General features: G+C 41.8%; 1 protein-coding gene across 1 annotated transcript in view; it reads left to right on the top strand.

Moving 5' to 3' along the window:
- Positions 1-13,953, top strand: part of itga11.S (integrin subunit alpha 11 S homeolog) — a 53,483-nt gene extending 39,530 nt beyond the window's left edge. The window contains exons 20-30 of the mRNA XM_018255232.2: positions 1,998-2,205; positions 2,413-2,511; positions 3,226-3,302; positions 4,358-4,447; positions 5,978-6,068; positions 8,377-8,487; positions 8,579-8,665; positions 9,516-9,626; positions 9,801-9,896; positions 12,234-12,347; positions 12,597-13,953. Of these exons, the coding sequence (XP_018110721.2) occupies positions 1,998-2,205; positions 2,413-2,511; positions 3,226-3,302; positions 4,358-4,447; positions 5,978-6,068; positions 8,377-8,487; positions 8,579-8,665; positions 9,516-9,626; positions 9,801-9,896; positions 12,234-12,347; positions 12,597-12,656 (1,144 nt within the window). The 3' untranslated portion in view covers positions 12,657-13,953. The remainder of the gene's footprint in view (positions 1-1,997; positions 2,206-2,412; positions 2,512-3,225; positions 3,303-4,357; positions 4,448-5,977; positions 6,069-8,376; positions 8,488-8,578; positions 8,666-9,515; positions 9,627-9,800; positions 9,897-12,233; positions 12,348-12,596) is intronic.
- Positions 13,954-14,502: the final 549 nt, after the last annotated feature.

The raw sequence follows: 14,502 nt of genomic DNA on the forward strand, positions 1-14,502 counted from the left end.
TTGTTGGAATACCCAGTAGGTTGCGGAAATCATAATAAGAGACTGGATAAGTGTTTTGGTTGTGTCTGAACTGAGATACGGTCGTATTCAGGTAATGTTGCACGGCTGAATAAGACAAGATTTTGCAAGTGTTTGGATGTGTGGTAAAAAAGATGCAAGTCTAAAATAACTCCTAGGCAGTGTGCCTGTGTGGTTGAATGAAAGGTGATGTTATTTACTGAGTGATATCTGAGGGACAGGGGAACGTCTTGGAGGAAATAAAATGAGTTCTGTTTTAGAAGGATTCAGTTTCAGGTGGAGCTGAGACATCCAGGAGGAGACAGCAGAAAGGCAGTCTGTAACTTGGGCAAGGACAGAAGGAGAGAGGACAAGTAGAGTCTGGTTTAAGCATAAAGGTGATACTGAGGTCAAAACAACTGAATAAGTTTTCCTAGCGAAGTAGTATAGAGTGAGAACAGCAGAGGGCCTAAGACAAAGCCTTCAGGAACTCCAACAGAGAGAGAGGGAACATAGTAGAAGTTGAGTTAGAGAAGGCTTCTTTAAAGGAATGATCAGAAAAATAAGATGTAAACCATGAAAGAGCAGTGTGACGAATGCCAGCTGAGTATAGAATGTCTAGGAGGAGTTGGTGTCTAAGGCTGCAGAGAGATCTAGAAGGATGATTATGGAATAGTGATCTTTAGTCTTTGCCAGGAGAAGATCATTGGTTGCTCTGGTGAGTGCAGTTTCAGTTGAGTGTGTGATGCATTGTCTAAAGTGCCAGGACCAAGAGTAGGCAACAGAAATGACTGACTAGGGTGCAACTGGATGGGTGGGGCCAACTGCTGGTGGGTCAGTGAGCCAGTGGGTTGGGAGTGGTAGTGTGCAAGTGAATGACTGGCAGGGTCAGTGTCTCTGGAGGGCAGTATAGTATGAAACTGTGCCTGCTTGGCCTGGTACTGACCGGTGACTAAAACCTGCAGTTAAAGTCACATTGCTTGCAGAGTAGTTTAAAAAGGTCAAATATCACTTTTAAGGAAAATAATTTTTCTCTTTTGTACCCATTATAATATTTTACATTTATTAATTACAATTTTTTTAAAAAAAAATCTTTAAAACAAATTTCAGACAATGGGAGATATTGGCCAAAGTGAGAGAGATATCATATGGGCTTCCCCACTATGCTATGAAATCAGAGTATCTGCCACAGGATGGCTCCATGATTAACAGTTTGGTATATCTAATGTAGTAAGCTGTGGTTAGACTGGGTACTGGTGTTCCTGCTGGAACCTCACTTAGATTTAAAGCCATTGTTTTTTATAACTGCTGCTGTTGCCTCACCTCAAAAAGCAAAAGAACACTGTCCCACACAAGCCGCTCTATATCAATTTTGTGAGCAATTTTACAAGGTGCAAAGTTTCATGGTTTTACTTTGGGCATGTCCATTATAAATGATACATTTAGAGGCACATTTACTAAGGGTCGAATATCGAGGGTTAATTAACCCTCGATATTCAACCATCGAAGTAAAATCCTTAGACTTCGTATACCGAAGTCGAAGGATTTACGACATTTAGGAAAAATCGTTACTCCGAACGATTAAATCCTTCTAATCGAACGGTTCGAAGGATTTTAATCCATCGATCGAACGATTTTCGTTCGATCAGAAATTGCTTAGAAAGCTTATGGGGAAGGTCCCCATAGGCTAACATTGGTGCTCGGCAGGTTTTAAGTGGCGAAGTAAGTAGTCGAAGTTTTTTTTAAAGAGACAGGACTTCGACTATGGAATGGTCGAATGGTCGAATAGTCGAACGATTTTTAGAAGTCGTGGTCGAAGTAGCCTATTCGATGGTCGAAGTACCCAAAAAAAACCTTCAAAATTCTAGGTTTTTTTACTTCGAATTTTTCACTTGAGCTTAGTAAATGTGCCCCTTAGTAGCCTTTAAATGTGGGAGGAGTTTAGCTATGTTGTAATAAACACACACATACAATATATTGTAACTGTTGGTTTCTTACAGGGAGTTTTGCCAGCGTTTCCTTTACAGAACCCTGACGGCATGTGCAGAATTTACTAGCGCCTTTGACAACTCCGTGTTTATCATCCAGCGCAGTAGGAGGCGGGTGGCACTCGAAGTGGTGCTGGAAAACAGAGGGGAGAACGCATACAGCACCATGCTCAATATCTCCCACTCCCAGAACCTCCAGTTTGCCAGTCTGATAACAAAGGTGAATGCAAAGAAAACAAAACAATATATTTGTGTTCATGGTCATACTGGCAACTGTTTATACTTCATTAAATTGTATGTTTAATTTACCTGAAATTGCATTGGGCGGGGGCGATCCGGAGCCACCTGTCCTGTACATCTTATTCTGCTAAACTAGATGTGACTGATGAGTGCGGTTACATGTTCCTTATTGTGTCGTGTCTTGTAGGAGGATTCAGATGTTAAGATTGAATGTAAGAGCGATGAGCGATTTCCACATACCAAGATCTGCAATGTCAGCTATCCTTTTTTTAGGGCTAAAGCAAAGGTAAGACTATTTGACACACTGGTGGTCATTTGTTAACAATAGGACCCACTTATATCTAGACTAACCTCATACAGTATATACTGTAGTTGGTGAGTGCTAGGGCTAACTTTTTATTCTAGAAGTGTTATAATGTTAGTGCAGTCTAATCTGGCACTACAGGCTGCCTGTCACTATTGATGGGCGAATTTCTCCCATTACGATTTGCAGAAAAATGCGTGAATTTCCCGCTAAATTTGAAACAGGGTAAAATTTGCAAAACTCTAATTTTGACGCCCGCGTCAATTTTGACACCGGCGTAAAAGTCAATGGGCGTCTGAAAAGTATTGACACACAACGGTTTCGAAGTGATCGACTTTATCGTCGTGCGTACACATTTTTTTTGACGCTGGTGAATTTTCACAGGAGTTTTGCGAATTTATTCGCCGGTGGCAAAATGTGGATATTCGCTGCAAATTCGCGCCTGGCAAATTTATTCGCCCATCACTACTTGTCACAAGTCAATCATTCAGGGTGTATGTTGGATATAGATTGATGTGCATAATGTCGTAAATAACAGGATAGTTTAGCTGAATCCCCATTAGGTGTGAGAGGCAGGCTGACCTGACAACTGTAGGTTCTGCTATTATAATATAATGGCTGCAGCTGAGGACAACTAATATATGAACAGTGGAACAGCGATGGCAACTTATTATTTTCTTCTTTGAATGTGAACAGGTGACATTTAGATTGGACTTTGAATTTAGCAAGTATCAGTTCCTCCCCTATCTGCAAGTCCATCTCTCGGCAGGCAGGTGAGTAACTGTTTATCTCTCTCTGGTAAGCTTGTCTTGCTTTATGAATATTTCTGTGTCCCCTTGGGATCCAGTTACACCCAAGGTAATCTTCAGACACGGCAACTCAGTCCAGAACTGTTGATTATGACACTGAGGCACCTGATATCCATAGTGCCAGTCATCAGGGAGTAAACTAGTCAGGTGTCCCATTCCAGAGGGATCCAGTTTTAAGTATGACAACATAGAGCAGTGGTCCCCAACCAGTAGCTCGTGAGCAACATGTTGCTCCCTAACCCCTTGGATGTTGCTCTCAGTGGCCTCAGAGCAGGTGCTTCATTTTGAATTCCAGGCTTGGAGGAAAGTTTTGGTTGCATAAAAACCAGATATCCTACCAAACAGAGGCTCCTGCAGGCTACCAGTTCACATAGGGGCTACCAATAGTCAATCACAACCATTACTTGGCACTAGCCAGGAACTTTTTTCATCCTTGCGTTGCTCCCCAACTCTGAATGTTGCTCACGGATGGAAAAAGGTTGGGGACCCCTGACATAGAGGAACACCACAATCAGTGCCTATGGGCACTCCAGAGTGAAGCGCAAGGACCTGCACCTACCACAAGTCAACAAGCTCTTTTGTATTCTAATGATAGTATCCTGTTAAGCCTTAAATTCGGTATGCATATATGGCTTAGTAATGATTTTAAATGATGCCTTAACCTAAAGCATTGGTATCATTGAGGCACTGGGGCTGTGCCGCCTGTTACACAGAGTCAATGAGATGCAATCTTCATGAATAGATCATCGTTTCCTCTGCTGTTATAGAAGCCTATTCATGGCTCCCCTGTTGCATAATGAGGGACTGATTTCCTGCACCTTGCGTGCAATTGCTGCTATCCATCTGGAAAGCCAATGTCTTTGAACTGGAGTAAAAATGAGAATAGCTGCCTAATGCAAAATGACAGGTAACTGGAAAGAATAATAAGGCTGCTCCGTGATAGTTTGTGGACTATTTCTCTTAATGTCTCACGGTTCTGAAACCCAAGTCTGCTATTTACCCCCCTATTCTTTCCACAGTGACAGCGAAGAGCTGGAGAGTACAAGGTTCGACAATGAGGTTCTGCTGGATTTCCATTTGAAATATGAATCAGACCTACTGTTTACCAGGTTCTGTTCTTTTTCATCCGCTTCCAAAATCAGCCCCCCACACATATAGCTGCTAAAGGAGAAATAGGCTATTTATATGCTACATGCTAGAAATGCATTTGCCCTCATTTTATTCAAGTGACTAAAGGCTACTCTGTTTAAGAAGTTATAGGCAGTGAAATGTGGCTGGTAGCTTAGCCAAACATATAGACTTTTGGCACTAGATTGAATACACAAATCAGTACACCCTGTGGGTTGTGACTCTTACAGAATTAGAGTATAATATTGCTCTATATTTATACATATAACGGGAGCCACCTCTGTTATGAAAATAATAAATATTCATAAATGAAAGCATCAGCTCTGTCTCTTTATTAGAAGAGCCTATGGATGTCTGTTAACACGGCAGCTCCTCAGTCTCCCATTCATATGAATCAAAGCAAAATAAGAGTGAAGTTAAACTTCAAATTTGCTGTTTGTTTAAAGGGAAGCGAAAGGCAAAGGGGTTACTTACCCTTAAACATCTATTCTTGGTGGCTTTGGGTGGCAACAGAAAAGCAATTTGCAAGGTTCCTGGGAGCTACACTCCATGTTTCTAATGACGTGTATGATGCAGCCATTCCAAGCAAATGATCCGATTCCAAACATATTTTAATATTTAATTCCGTTGCTTTGAAAGCCCAGAGATTTATAGGATTGTATTCACGTGCCAGCTGTTATCTAGGATATTTCCAGTTTAGGAACCTTTGGATAACCCCCAGGACTGAGAGACAGGGAGTTGAAAGGTGAAGTCAGTGCAACATTATGCACAACACAAACCTGCCTAGAGCCCAGGGCCCACACTCACCCTCACAACCAGAAACCATTGACTATAGACATGCCTGTGTATTTTTGAGGATAAGGTTTTCCTAGTAAAAGGCAAGAATCTCTTATTGTTCCATATGTTCGTAATCAGGGAAATATCTGGGACAAATTGAGTGTTAGAATAAAACCATCAGCCTTCTCTGTTTAACTCATGCAGAGCGGGGATGTGTTTGGAGTTTACAGAAAGGGATTTGGGGAGGCTCATAGATTATTATAGGGTTATAGAAAACAGTCCAAGTGCCTGATTCACTAGGGAATGCTCATGTCCAGTTTCTCTGTTAACCATGAGCACACCAGCGAGCCTTTGGACAATCTTTTCAGTTGGGCAACATATGTAGTCTGGCCTCTTGTACAGACACATTTTACTTGGATAGATGGTTATAGAGATGTGGCCTCATACTAAAGGAAGTTGTTCACTGGCCAATCAAAGTTTCTGTTTTGAGAAGTCAGCTGAGACGTTGACAAGCAAGAATTCTGAATCAGATGTTTCTTTAGAGAGCAACTACGGGCATCTAAGGACAGTTTTGGGTGTATTGGCCTGTGTGTCTGGACTACTACAAAAGCAGCATAGCATTGTCTTTATAGGAGTGATAAAATCATTCAAGTGTGGGCTCCATCTTATCTAGTGAAAAAGCCTGAACTAGAAAAGCTGATTGATTTATTCATATGTCTATTTCCCCTCTATAGGCACTCAAGTCTGGATCAGTATGAAATAACCTCCGAGGGATCTGCAGGCGGATACAATGCCATTGGGCCTCCGTTCAACTGCACTTTCAAGGTAATGGGACACACGAAACCATAGGCGGAGGGTGATTTTTTTGTTTGTAGAGGCTAAAGTTTTCCATATACTGGCTAACATAAAGGAACAGTTCAGTGTAAAAATAAAAACTGGGTAAATAGATAGGCTGTGCAAAATAAAAAATGTTTCTAATATAGTTAGTTAACCAAAAATTTAATGTATAAAGGCTGGAGTGACTGGATGTCTAACATAATAGCCTGAGTTAGTGACCATAGGTCAGTGACCATAAGGAGGGCCACATGGGAAATAACTGTTCAGTGAGTTTGTAATTGATCCTCAGCATTTGGCTCAGATTCAAAAGCAACAGTTATGACCCATGTGGCCCCCCCCCCTCAAGTCTCTGGTTAATGCCTGGTAACCAATCAGTGGAAACCAAGAGAGCTGCAAAGCAGGAAGTAGTGTTCTGGCTATTATGTTAGACATCCACTCACTCCAGCCTTTATACATTACATTTTTGCCAAACTAACTATATTAGAAACATTATTTTTTGCACAGCCTGTCTATTTACCCAGTTTTTATTTTGCTGCCTTCAGTCTGTAAAGTTTTCCCAGCCACGCCTACTCTGAACCTGGTTGGTACATTTCACTGTCTGTAAAGTCAGCTGTGCTCTGACTGGACAAGTTACAAACCAGATATATCCCATCAGAGTGCAAGTGATCTCTTCAGCATCGTGGTTTGGAGGTGGACCTTAGCTACCAATCCGTAATTAAAGGAAAAGTGCAGTCAGCAACGGAGCAGGTTTTATTTTGTTTTATTTCTTTTTATTTTAGGGGTCAGATAGGTTTGGGGAGGCTTAGCCTCCCCTAGCCTTATTGAAAATCCGCCTATGCACAAAACACAACGCAAAGATATCAATCATTAAAGTAATTATTTTATATATATATATCATAACCCTGCATGTCTGTGCTTGTAGACATAAAGATGTACATTAGCAAGTTTTTCAAGAATTTTGCTGAAAAGACTTTAACCCAATAATTGTTATTGAACAGATACACTGGGGGGTCATTTATAAAGTTTGCGCAGCGTATATTTATTCTCATACGGTATGTTTTTTTCTGAACGCTAATAAATTGCACTGCTTTGCCCCGTCTTTCCAGTTTTTGCGAACTTGCATTGAGAATAAATTTTCGCAAATGAGACGGGTGTTTGCGTGAGTGCGCCCACTGTGCGAGGTTGCAAGAAAATTTAATTTGTGAAAGTGTTTTGCAAATACTTTCTTCGCCACCAGAGTGTGCACATAATATTTGGAATTTGCGATTTTTGCCATATTTAAAAAGCTCTTATAGACATTCGCAGTGTGGAAACAAAATTCACACTTCTGTTTGCAGAATTTATAAATGTAACCATGCGCATGGCAAATATATTAACTGTGCGAACCAATCTGCCCTGAGTGAAGTTTATAAATGTGCCCCACTGTGTCTGAAAACCTGTTGATTCCAACATGCACTGACTGGTATATGCTCCTATTAACTGAACAGCTCCACAGCATTTTTTTCACCAAAAGCAATTTTGTTAGGTCCAGGCTGGTGAACTGCCATTAGTGATTTGCTTAGGACTCTAAGGGCCCCCATACATGGGCCGATAAAAGCTGCAGACAGACCGAGTCGGCAGCTTATTGGCTCGTGTGTGGGGCCATCAGACGGGCTTCTCAGATCGATATCTGGCTGAAAGTCGGGCAGATCTCGATCGGGCAGGTTAAAAAATCTCGTTGGATCGCAGCAGCATCTGTGCGTTTATGCGGTCCCGCAATCCGACCGCCAGTTTCAAATGCATTATGATCCGACCACGACCGGATCAGCCCGATATCGCCCACTTCAATGTGGGCATATCGGGGAGAGATACACTTGTTTGGCGCCAAACGAGCGGATCTCTATATCTATGGTCACCTTAACTTTAGAAATGTAGCTGTGATTACAGCTACCTGGCCCCAACATAGTTCCCCCATCATACTAAAATAGGCCTAAAAATACTGCAGTTTGGATAGAAGATGTGTTGTCCCCTGGCTATCACGGGATAGCCAGGGGACAACAATGAAGATTTTCAATGAAGATTTTCCCAAATCCAGTTGGTATGAGCTAATGTGTAACATCTGGTACCCAATGTTAAAGGGGTAGTGCACCCCCTTGTTCAACATGAGTTCAATTAATCATTGAGTTCAAGTTGTAATATCCAGTCAGTATATGTTACTTCCTATAACTATTTATGCTTATAGATATCTCGAAATTCGGAAATGGATTCACTCAGTAAGAATAAAAACAATGTAAAAAGAGCGTTTGCTTTTCTGCAGATTCAGAACTTGGGCTTCTTCCCAGAGGACATTCACCTCAGGATAACTCTACCGGTTGCAACACGTGGGGGGAACCGGCTGCTCTTTTTGCACAGCCTAACAAGTGATCAGGTAATGGAGAAAGGTCGGTGTTGGGAGAGGCCTGAATGTGCTGTGGCAGAACTTTAACCGGTTGGCATTTTGCTCTCTCTTTATATACCAGGAAAACGCAGACTGTAGCATTTGGGGCAACAACACTGACTACCGCAGGAAGCCATCGGAAGAAGACCTGAGCCGCGTACCTCAGTTGGTATGGCCCATCACTCCACTAACCAAACAGCTCACTCCACAACTGATGGGGCAGGAGAATCTGAAACCTCCAATGAAAGAGCTGGTTCACCTTCAAGTTAACTTTTAGTATATGAGAAAATGGACAATTGTTTAATTGGATTTCATTTTTAATTTTCAATAGTTTTTGAATTATTTGCCTTCTTCTTCTTCTGACGCTTTCAGCTTTCAAATGGGGGACACTGACCCCATCTAAAAAATGTTCTGTAAGGCTACACATTTATTGTACCAAATCCACTATTTTGGATTTGGCCGAACCCCCGAATCCTTTGCAAAAGATTCAGCCGAATACCAATCTGAATCCTATTTTCCATATGCAAATTAGGGGTGGGAAGGGTAAAACTTTTTCCACTTCCTTGTTTTGTCACGCGATTTCGCTCCCTGCCCCTAATTTGAAAATGCAAAGGACTCAAAGGACTCGGCTGAATCTGAATTCTGCTGAAAAAGGCCGAATCCCGAACCGAATCCTGGATTCAGTGCATCACTACTTATTGCTTATCTTTCTATTCTCCTATACATATTCCAGTCTCTTATTAAATTCATTGCATGGATGCTACGGTAATTTGGACCCTAGCAACCAGATTGCTGAAATTGCAAACTGGAGAGCTGCTCACTAATAAACTAAATAACTCAAAAACCACAAATAATGAACACAATTACAAATTGTCTCAGGATATCTCTCTCTACATCATACTAAAAGTTATTAAAAAGTGAACAACCCCTATAATTGTTGCTTTCTCTCTCCTTCCATATCTGCTAATTGTACTGGAATAGCACCACAATGTAACACAATGTTTTATCTCTTATTCTAGAATCACAGTAATTGCGATGTGATATCCATTGACTGTGTGCTAAACCTGGCATCCAATCAGGAGGCATCCTTCATCCTGCATGGAGACATCTGGAGCAAATCATTAAGAGTGGTAAGAGCAAATTTCAATTGTGACAAATGCAATATAGAAAATCTTTAGACAGGTTACTATGTAACATAATAACATTCCTAGTTATCTTCCACCTACTCTAAAAGAAGGTGAAACTATTGCTCTACAACAGCGACAAGACAAGCTCTTGATAGATTTCTGATTTTTTTTTTGCAGGTGAATTTCCGATCTGTGAGTCTGGTTGTATTTGCCGCATTACAGCGCAAATTCCAAAGCCCCTTTATCTTTCTTGAAGAAGTGCCCATCCGCCAGGTAATGGCTCGTATTACATCATAACAACAAATATTATAGAAGGCCCCATTGTAATGCATCTGCGTAGTTGTGTTGTGGGTGTATTTCACACTATATATTTGGAGAGAACAAAATCTCATTGCATTATTTAGATGTATTTAGAATATGCTCAGACCATGGGCCCACTTTCCAAACTATTATTCCTCCTCTCTTCACTCAACCTCTTTATTCTCCTAGTCTTTTATATCTACTTACTATACTAGACTTCCATTATTAAGCATTTTTCCCCATAAAGAAATAGGTAATGACCATGAAATAAGCCAAATGGTTAGAAGCAAAAGGCCCAATGGCACCTGGGCCCACGGGGAGTTTTCCTGGTGGGCCAGTCTGACACTGAAAGTGCTGCCTGTTGTAGGTCTGTCATCAATCAACTTGCTCCTCCTAAAAGAAAACTCTCATCTCAATATGCCGCCTTCTTAAATAGTTTTTTTCTCATAGTTGATACACGTCAAATTAGGAACAATGACTGCATGCTGATTACTGCTTAAAATTTAAATTTGCTACAATTAAAGATATGTCATGAAATAAAGAAACCAGCTATTAAAATAATACAACTTTGAAGCGGCTTCTTGAAGAGCCATTCCAGATTTCATATCATGCCTGCTTTAGATTAAGCGCTACAAATATCAGCCTTCATTTCTGGAATTGCCGGCAAATTTGTGATTCATTATTTTGTGACAATGCTGCCCAGCCTGACTTGTGTCTTATCCAACATTGCAGATGTGTTATATAGTTACATAGTTCTGGGTTGAAAAAAGACAGTCCATCAAGATGTATACTTGCTCTGCCCCCTACTGGGGATATACAGTAGCTCTTATAGAACACACAGGTCTGCTTGTGTCAGGGAGCCGGGAGCCCCCTCTGGGGAGTAGTCCGGATCTAGGAGGAAGCCCCTCAGGAGGGATCAGGGTCGTGGTATCCAGGGGTAAGGCAAGAGAATAATCAAAATCCAAGCACAGGTCAAAAGGCTGGCGGAATACAAACAAAGTCCAGGGCCAGGCAGGGGGTCTATGGCAGGCAGAGTATCAGCGAAGTCCAGGTCCAGGCAAGGGGTCACACCAAGGAATCAGGCAGATTATAAGCAGGGGAAACAGCAAGGGAACCCAGGAATCTCTAAGGGAACAGGATCCTATTTTCGGGCGCCATCTTGGCGCCTCAGGCGTTCTTTTATCTTTGAATTTGGCGCCCTTGCGCTAGCGTCAGCGCGCCTGCGACCGGCGCGCCGTGCTGGCGTCACTGCGCCGGCGTCGGAACCCACGTGGGTTGCCTGGGTGCCGCCATCTTGGATTCTTCGCCGCCGGGAGCGGACGCGACTCCTCGCGCTCCCGGCGGTCTTGACAGCTTGCTGCTATTGAACAGTAATTATAGGGTGGACAGGATTTGGTTTTGCTGAACATCAACCGGTAGGGAAATAAGTTCTCCTGCTATGTGTCTATAATGCAATCTAATATACTGTAAAGAGTAATCATGTCCCCTCGCAAGTGTCTTTCATTATGATTTTAATTTCAGTATTAGACCATATCTTAAGTGCTAGATTCTGTATTTGGCTATACCATAACACGATGGATTCCATGCAGTAGATTTGCACCAGAGAGCCTAACATTACAGGTCCATGAGGAGATCTTCTGGTACTTTGGTAGGGCAGTCCAACCCTCCATATATGGTATTACCTTTAATTGCTAATCACATAACTACGGGGAGAGAAGAGGTGCATGTTGGGAGAGGCCTTCTGCACTGGGGCCACAAACCCCACCAAGACCTTCTTTGTTGCTGTCCTGTCTATCCTACTTAACCCAATTGAGGGACAAATGGTTTGATATAGCCTTAGACGTGGCAACGTTGTAGGTACCTGGAATTGTGTATAAACATATTAGCAATATGTGTTTTATCTGTGCATAAATATAAGGATATGTCTCAGATCTCAGAACAAGAATGTGCCAGTTGTTGCAGGCTGAGAAAGTAAATTGGCACAAGCAATGTTCTTTGCTACCATTATTTTCAGCCGTTGAAGAAATGCTCACTAGCCCCCTCTGCTGGCTATCATTTGCACATTTTAGTTTCCATTCGTGCAAATAACAATGCCATATTTTCATATTTGACCATGGTGAGCTAAATGAGAAGCAATATTTATGTAACTGCAAATACTTATGGGCTATATATCATTAGCTAGCATGATTTCCTGGAGTATTGTGGTGCTCAAAATGCCTTTACCTTCCTGCAACTGCTTCACATTGATATGAATGGAAAATGTGCTGCCATGGCATATGCCTTGCTCACTTTATGCTTTATTTCTTTTAGATTACATTTGATATTTCCAAGCAGGAAGAATGGGAGGTGCCTATCTGGGTTATCATAACCAGCACATTAGGAGGTCTCCTTCTTTTGGCCCTTCTGGTTCTGGCTCTTTGGAAGGTGAGTGGTCTGCCATTGTCATGAGAATTGGACAAGTGATCTGCACTGTAAAGGCTTCCGTTAGTTGTGCTGTTCTAGTGGAGTTGGGATGAATGGGTCATTGGGTTAAATGGATAGTGCAATATTGTTTTGCTTCTCAGTACCATAACTAATATCAGACTTGCAGGTCAGACTCAGAAGATACATTAACATACAGAAAAGTACCATGGAGATTTAAGCATTGATTTTGTTCTCCCTTCTTATGCCCAGTTGGGATTCTTTAAACGCAGCCACCATGAGAGGGAGGAAGAGGACAAGGATATGGAGTGAAATGAAGAAGAGAAGCAGGTGAGGTCCTCGGCCCTGTGTGAAAGCATGCCTATATTAACCCAGAATTTGGGGCTGGAGACAAAGGCTACATCATACCCTGGGGACAGGAACTGAAAAGCAGGGATCTCTCAGAAACCCTTTTCAACAGCCTTCCAGTTATAGAGATTATTGATTATGGGTGGTGACTTCTTGGCGTTTATGGGCCAAAGCCTTTATTTATTTCATCACTGACTTGACAAGAGACTTTCAAGTAAGGACTGAACATACAAACCCTCTCAGCTTCTGCTCGGAGACCAAACTAATGGAGACCACAATTAGTTTCCCTGGAAAGCAGCAATTACTGGACTTGCGGATATCTTCTCTTGCATTCTTCAAAGCTATACTATTTAAAAAAGCCACTAAACATCGATCTGGATAAAAGTCCTATTTTCTTACTTACATAACGTTTGCAAAACATGTACGAAATGATAAATCCGTCGTTGGAATGTGACAAATAGACATGGAGGTACGACATCTATCTTGGCTTGTTCACTCAAACCAAGGACTGAAGGACGCTGTTTACTTTCTATTTCAAATTGACTCAGGACAAGAGCCTCTTTGTTCATGACCGTCACACAAATAATTGAATTTGACTGAGGAACAGCCACGTGGGGCGGAGTGATAACCACGGAATAACTTTCTTGTCAGTATGTATAAAGCCACATGGCACAAATTGATTGGACTCAATAGCTCAGACTTCCCATTCAGCTGGTTAGTAGGAATTTCTTCTGTGCCCCCCACAAAAACCACAATAACAATTGATGTGGGGCAGATCTTGGCTTGTCATACAACCTGTTAAGCTTCTCAAGGGCAATGGGGATCTCCATGTAATTCTATATATGACAAAGGCCATATTGTTGTGCAGACTCTAATCACACAGGGTTGTTACTGAAGATTATCAATTCTGACATGCTTCAGTGAAGTCAGTTAGCAAAATGATTAGATTAAAGGGGGGGGGTCACATCCATCAACATTTTTCATTAGCGAGCGTCCAACAGCATAAGCTCATTAAACATAAAAGCGACATGTATGTAGGTCAGCACAGCGGTTTGTTTATTACAGAGCTTTTAGTTATTCATGTTGGGTTTAATGCTATTTCTAATCTGCATTTTTATGTCCCAGCCACTTGCATGCCCGGGCCTGGACTAGGATTCCAAACAGGCCCTGGCCTTTCATGTCCAGCCTTTTGGCTTCCCTGGGCCACATTTAAAGAAGAAACATTTTCTGGGGCCACACTCGAAATACACACAAACACTTAACGCTAGCTTTTGATTTATTTTATTGTAGAAGTAAAAGAAAAGAGGGTATCATAAACCTAGTGAGATTTATGACATTGTGTTTGAGAAACGAATGTATCAATATCTGGTTGAATGGAAGTAGTTGCAATTCTCAGTGAATTCTCAAGGTGATCATCAGATGATTTGGTTCTAATTTTACTCTTGAGAAATTCATTCTTGAAAAAAAGTTGCTCACAAATGTAGGCGCTGCATATATCCCTAGCATAGCGGGCGATGCCGCTGAAGAATGCTTATGTAAGTAACCAAACGCTCACTTGTTAACCGCTTTTTCTGCTCTAGGAAGCCACACACACTGCACATCCCATGTAAAATTGAAACCACACATGCACACAATTAGCGACTGCATACATACACTCTGTGTGTGACATTGAAACCATGATGTTTCCTGGATTGGTGAAAGTTCAAGCTGGGCCACATTCATATCTATCCTGGCCCTCGGGCCGCGTGTTGGACACCCCTGAAGTACACCGAGACCCAATCAACCTCCCCCCGTCCTATAAATGGTGACT

The sequence above is a fragment of the Xenopus laevis genome, chromosome 3S (genome assembly GCF_017654675.1).
Source record: "Xenopus laevis strain J_2021 chromosome 3S, Xenopus_laevis_v10.1, whole genome shotgun sequence".
Taxonomy (NCBI): domain Eukaryota; kingdom Metazoa; phylum Chordata; class Amphibia; order Anura; family Pipidae; genus Xenopus; species Xenopus laevis.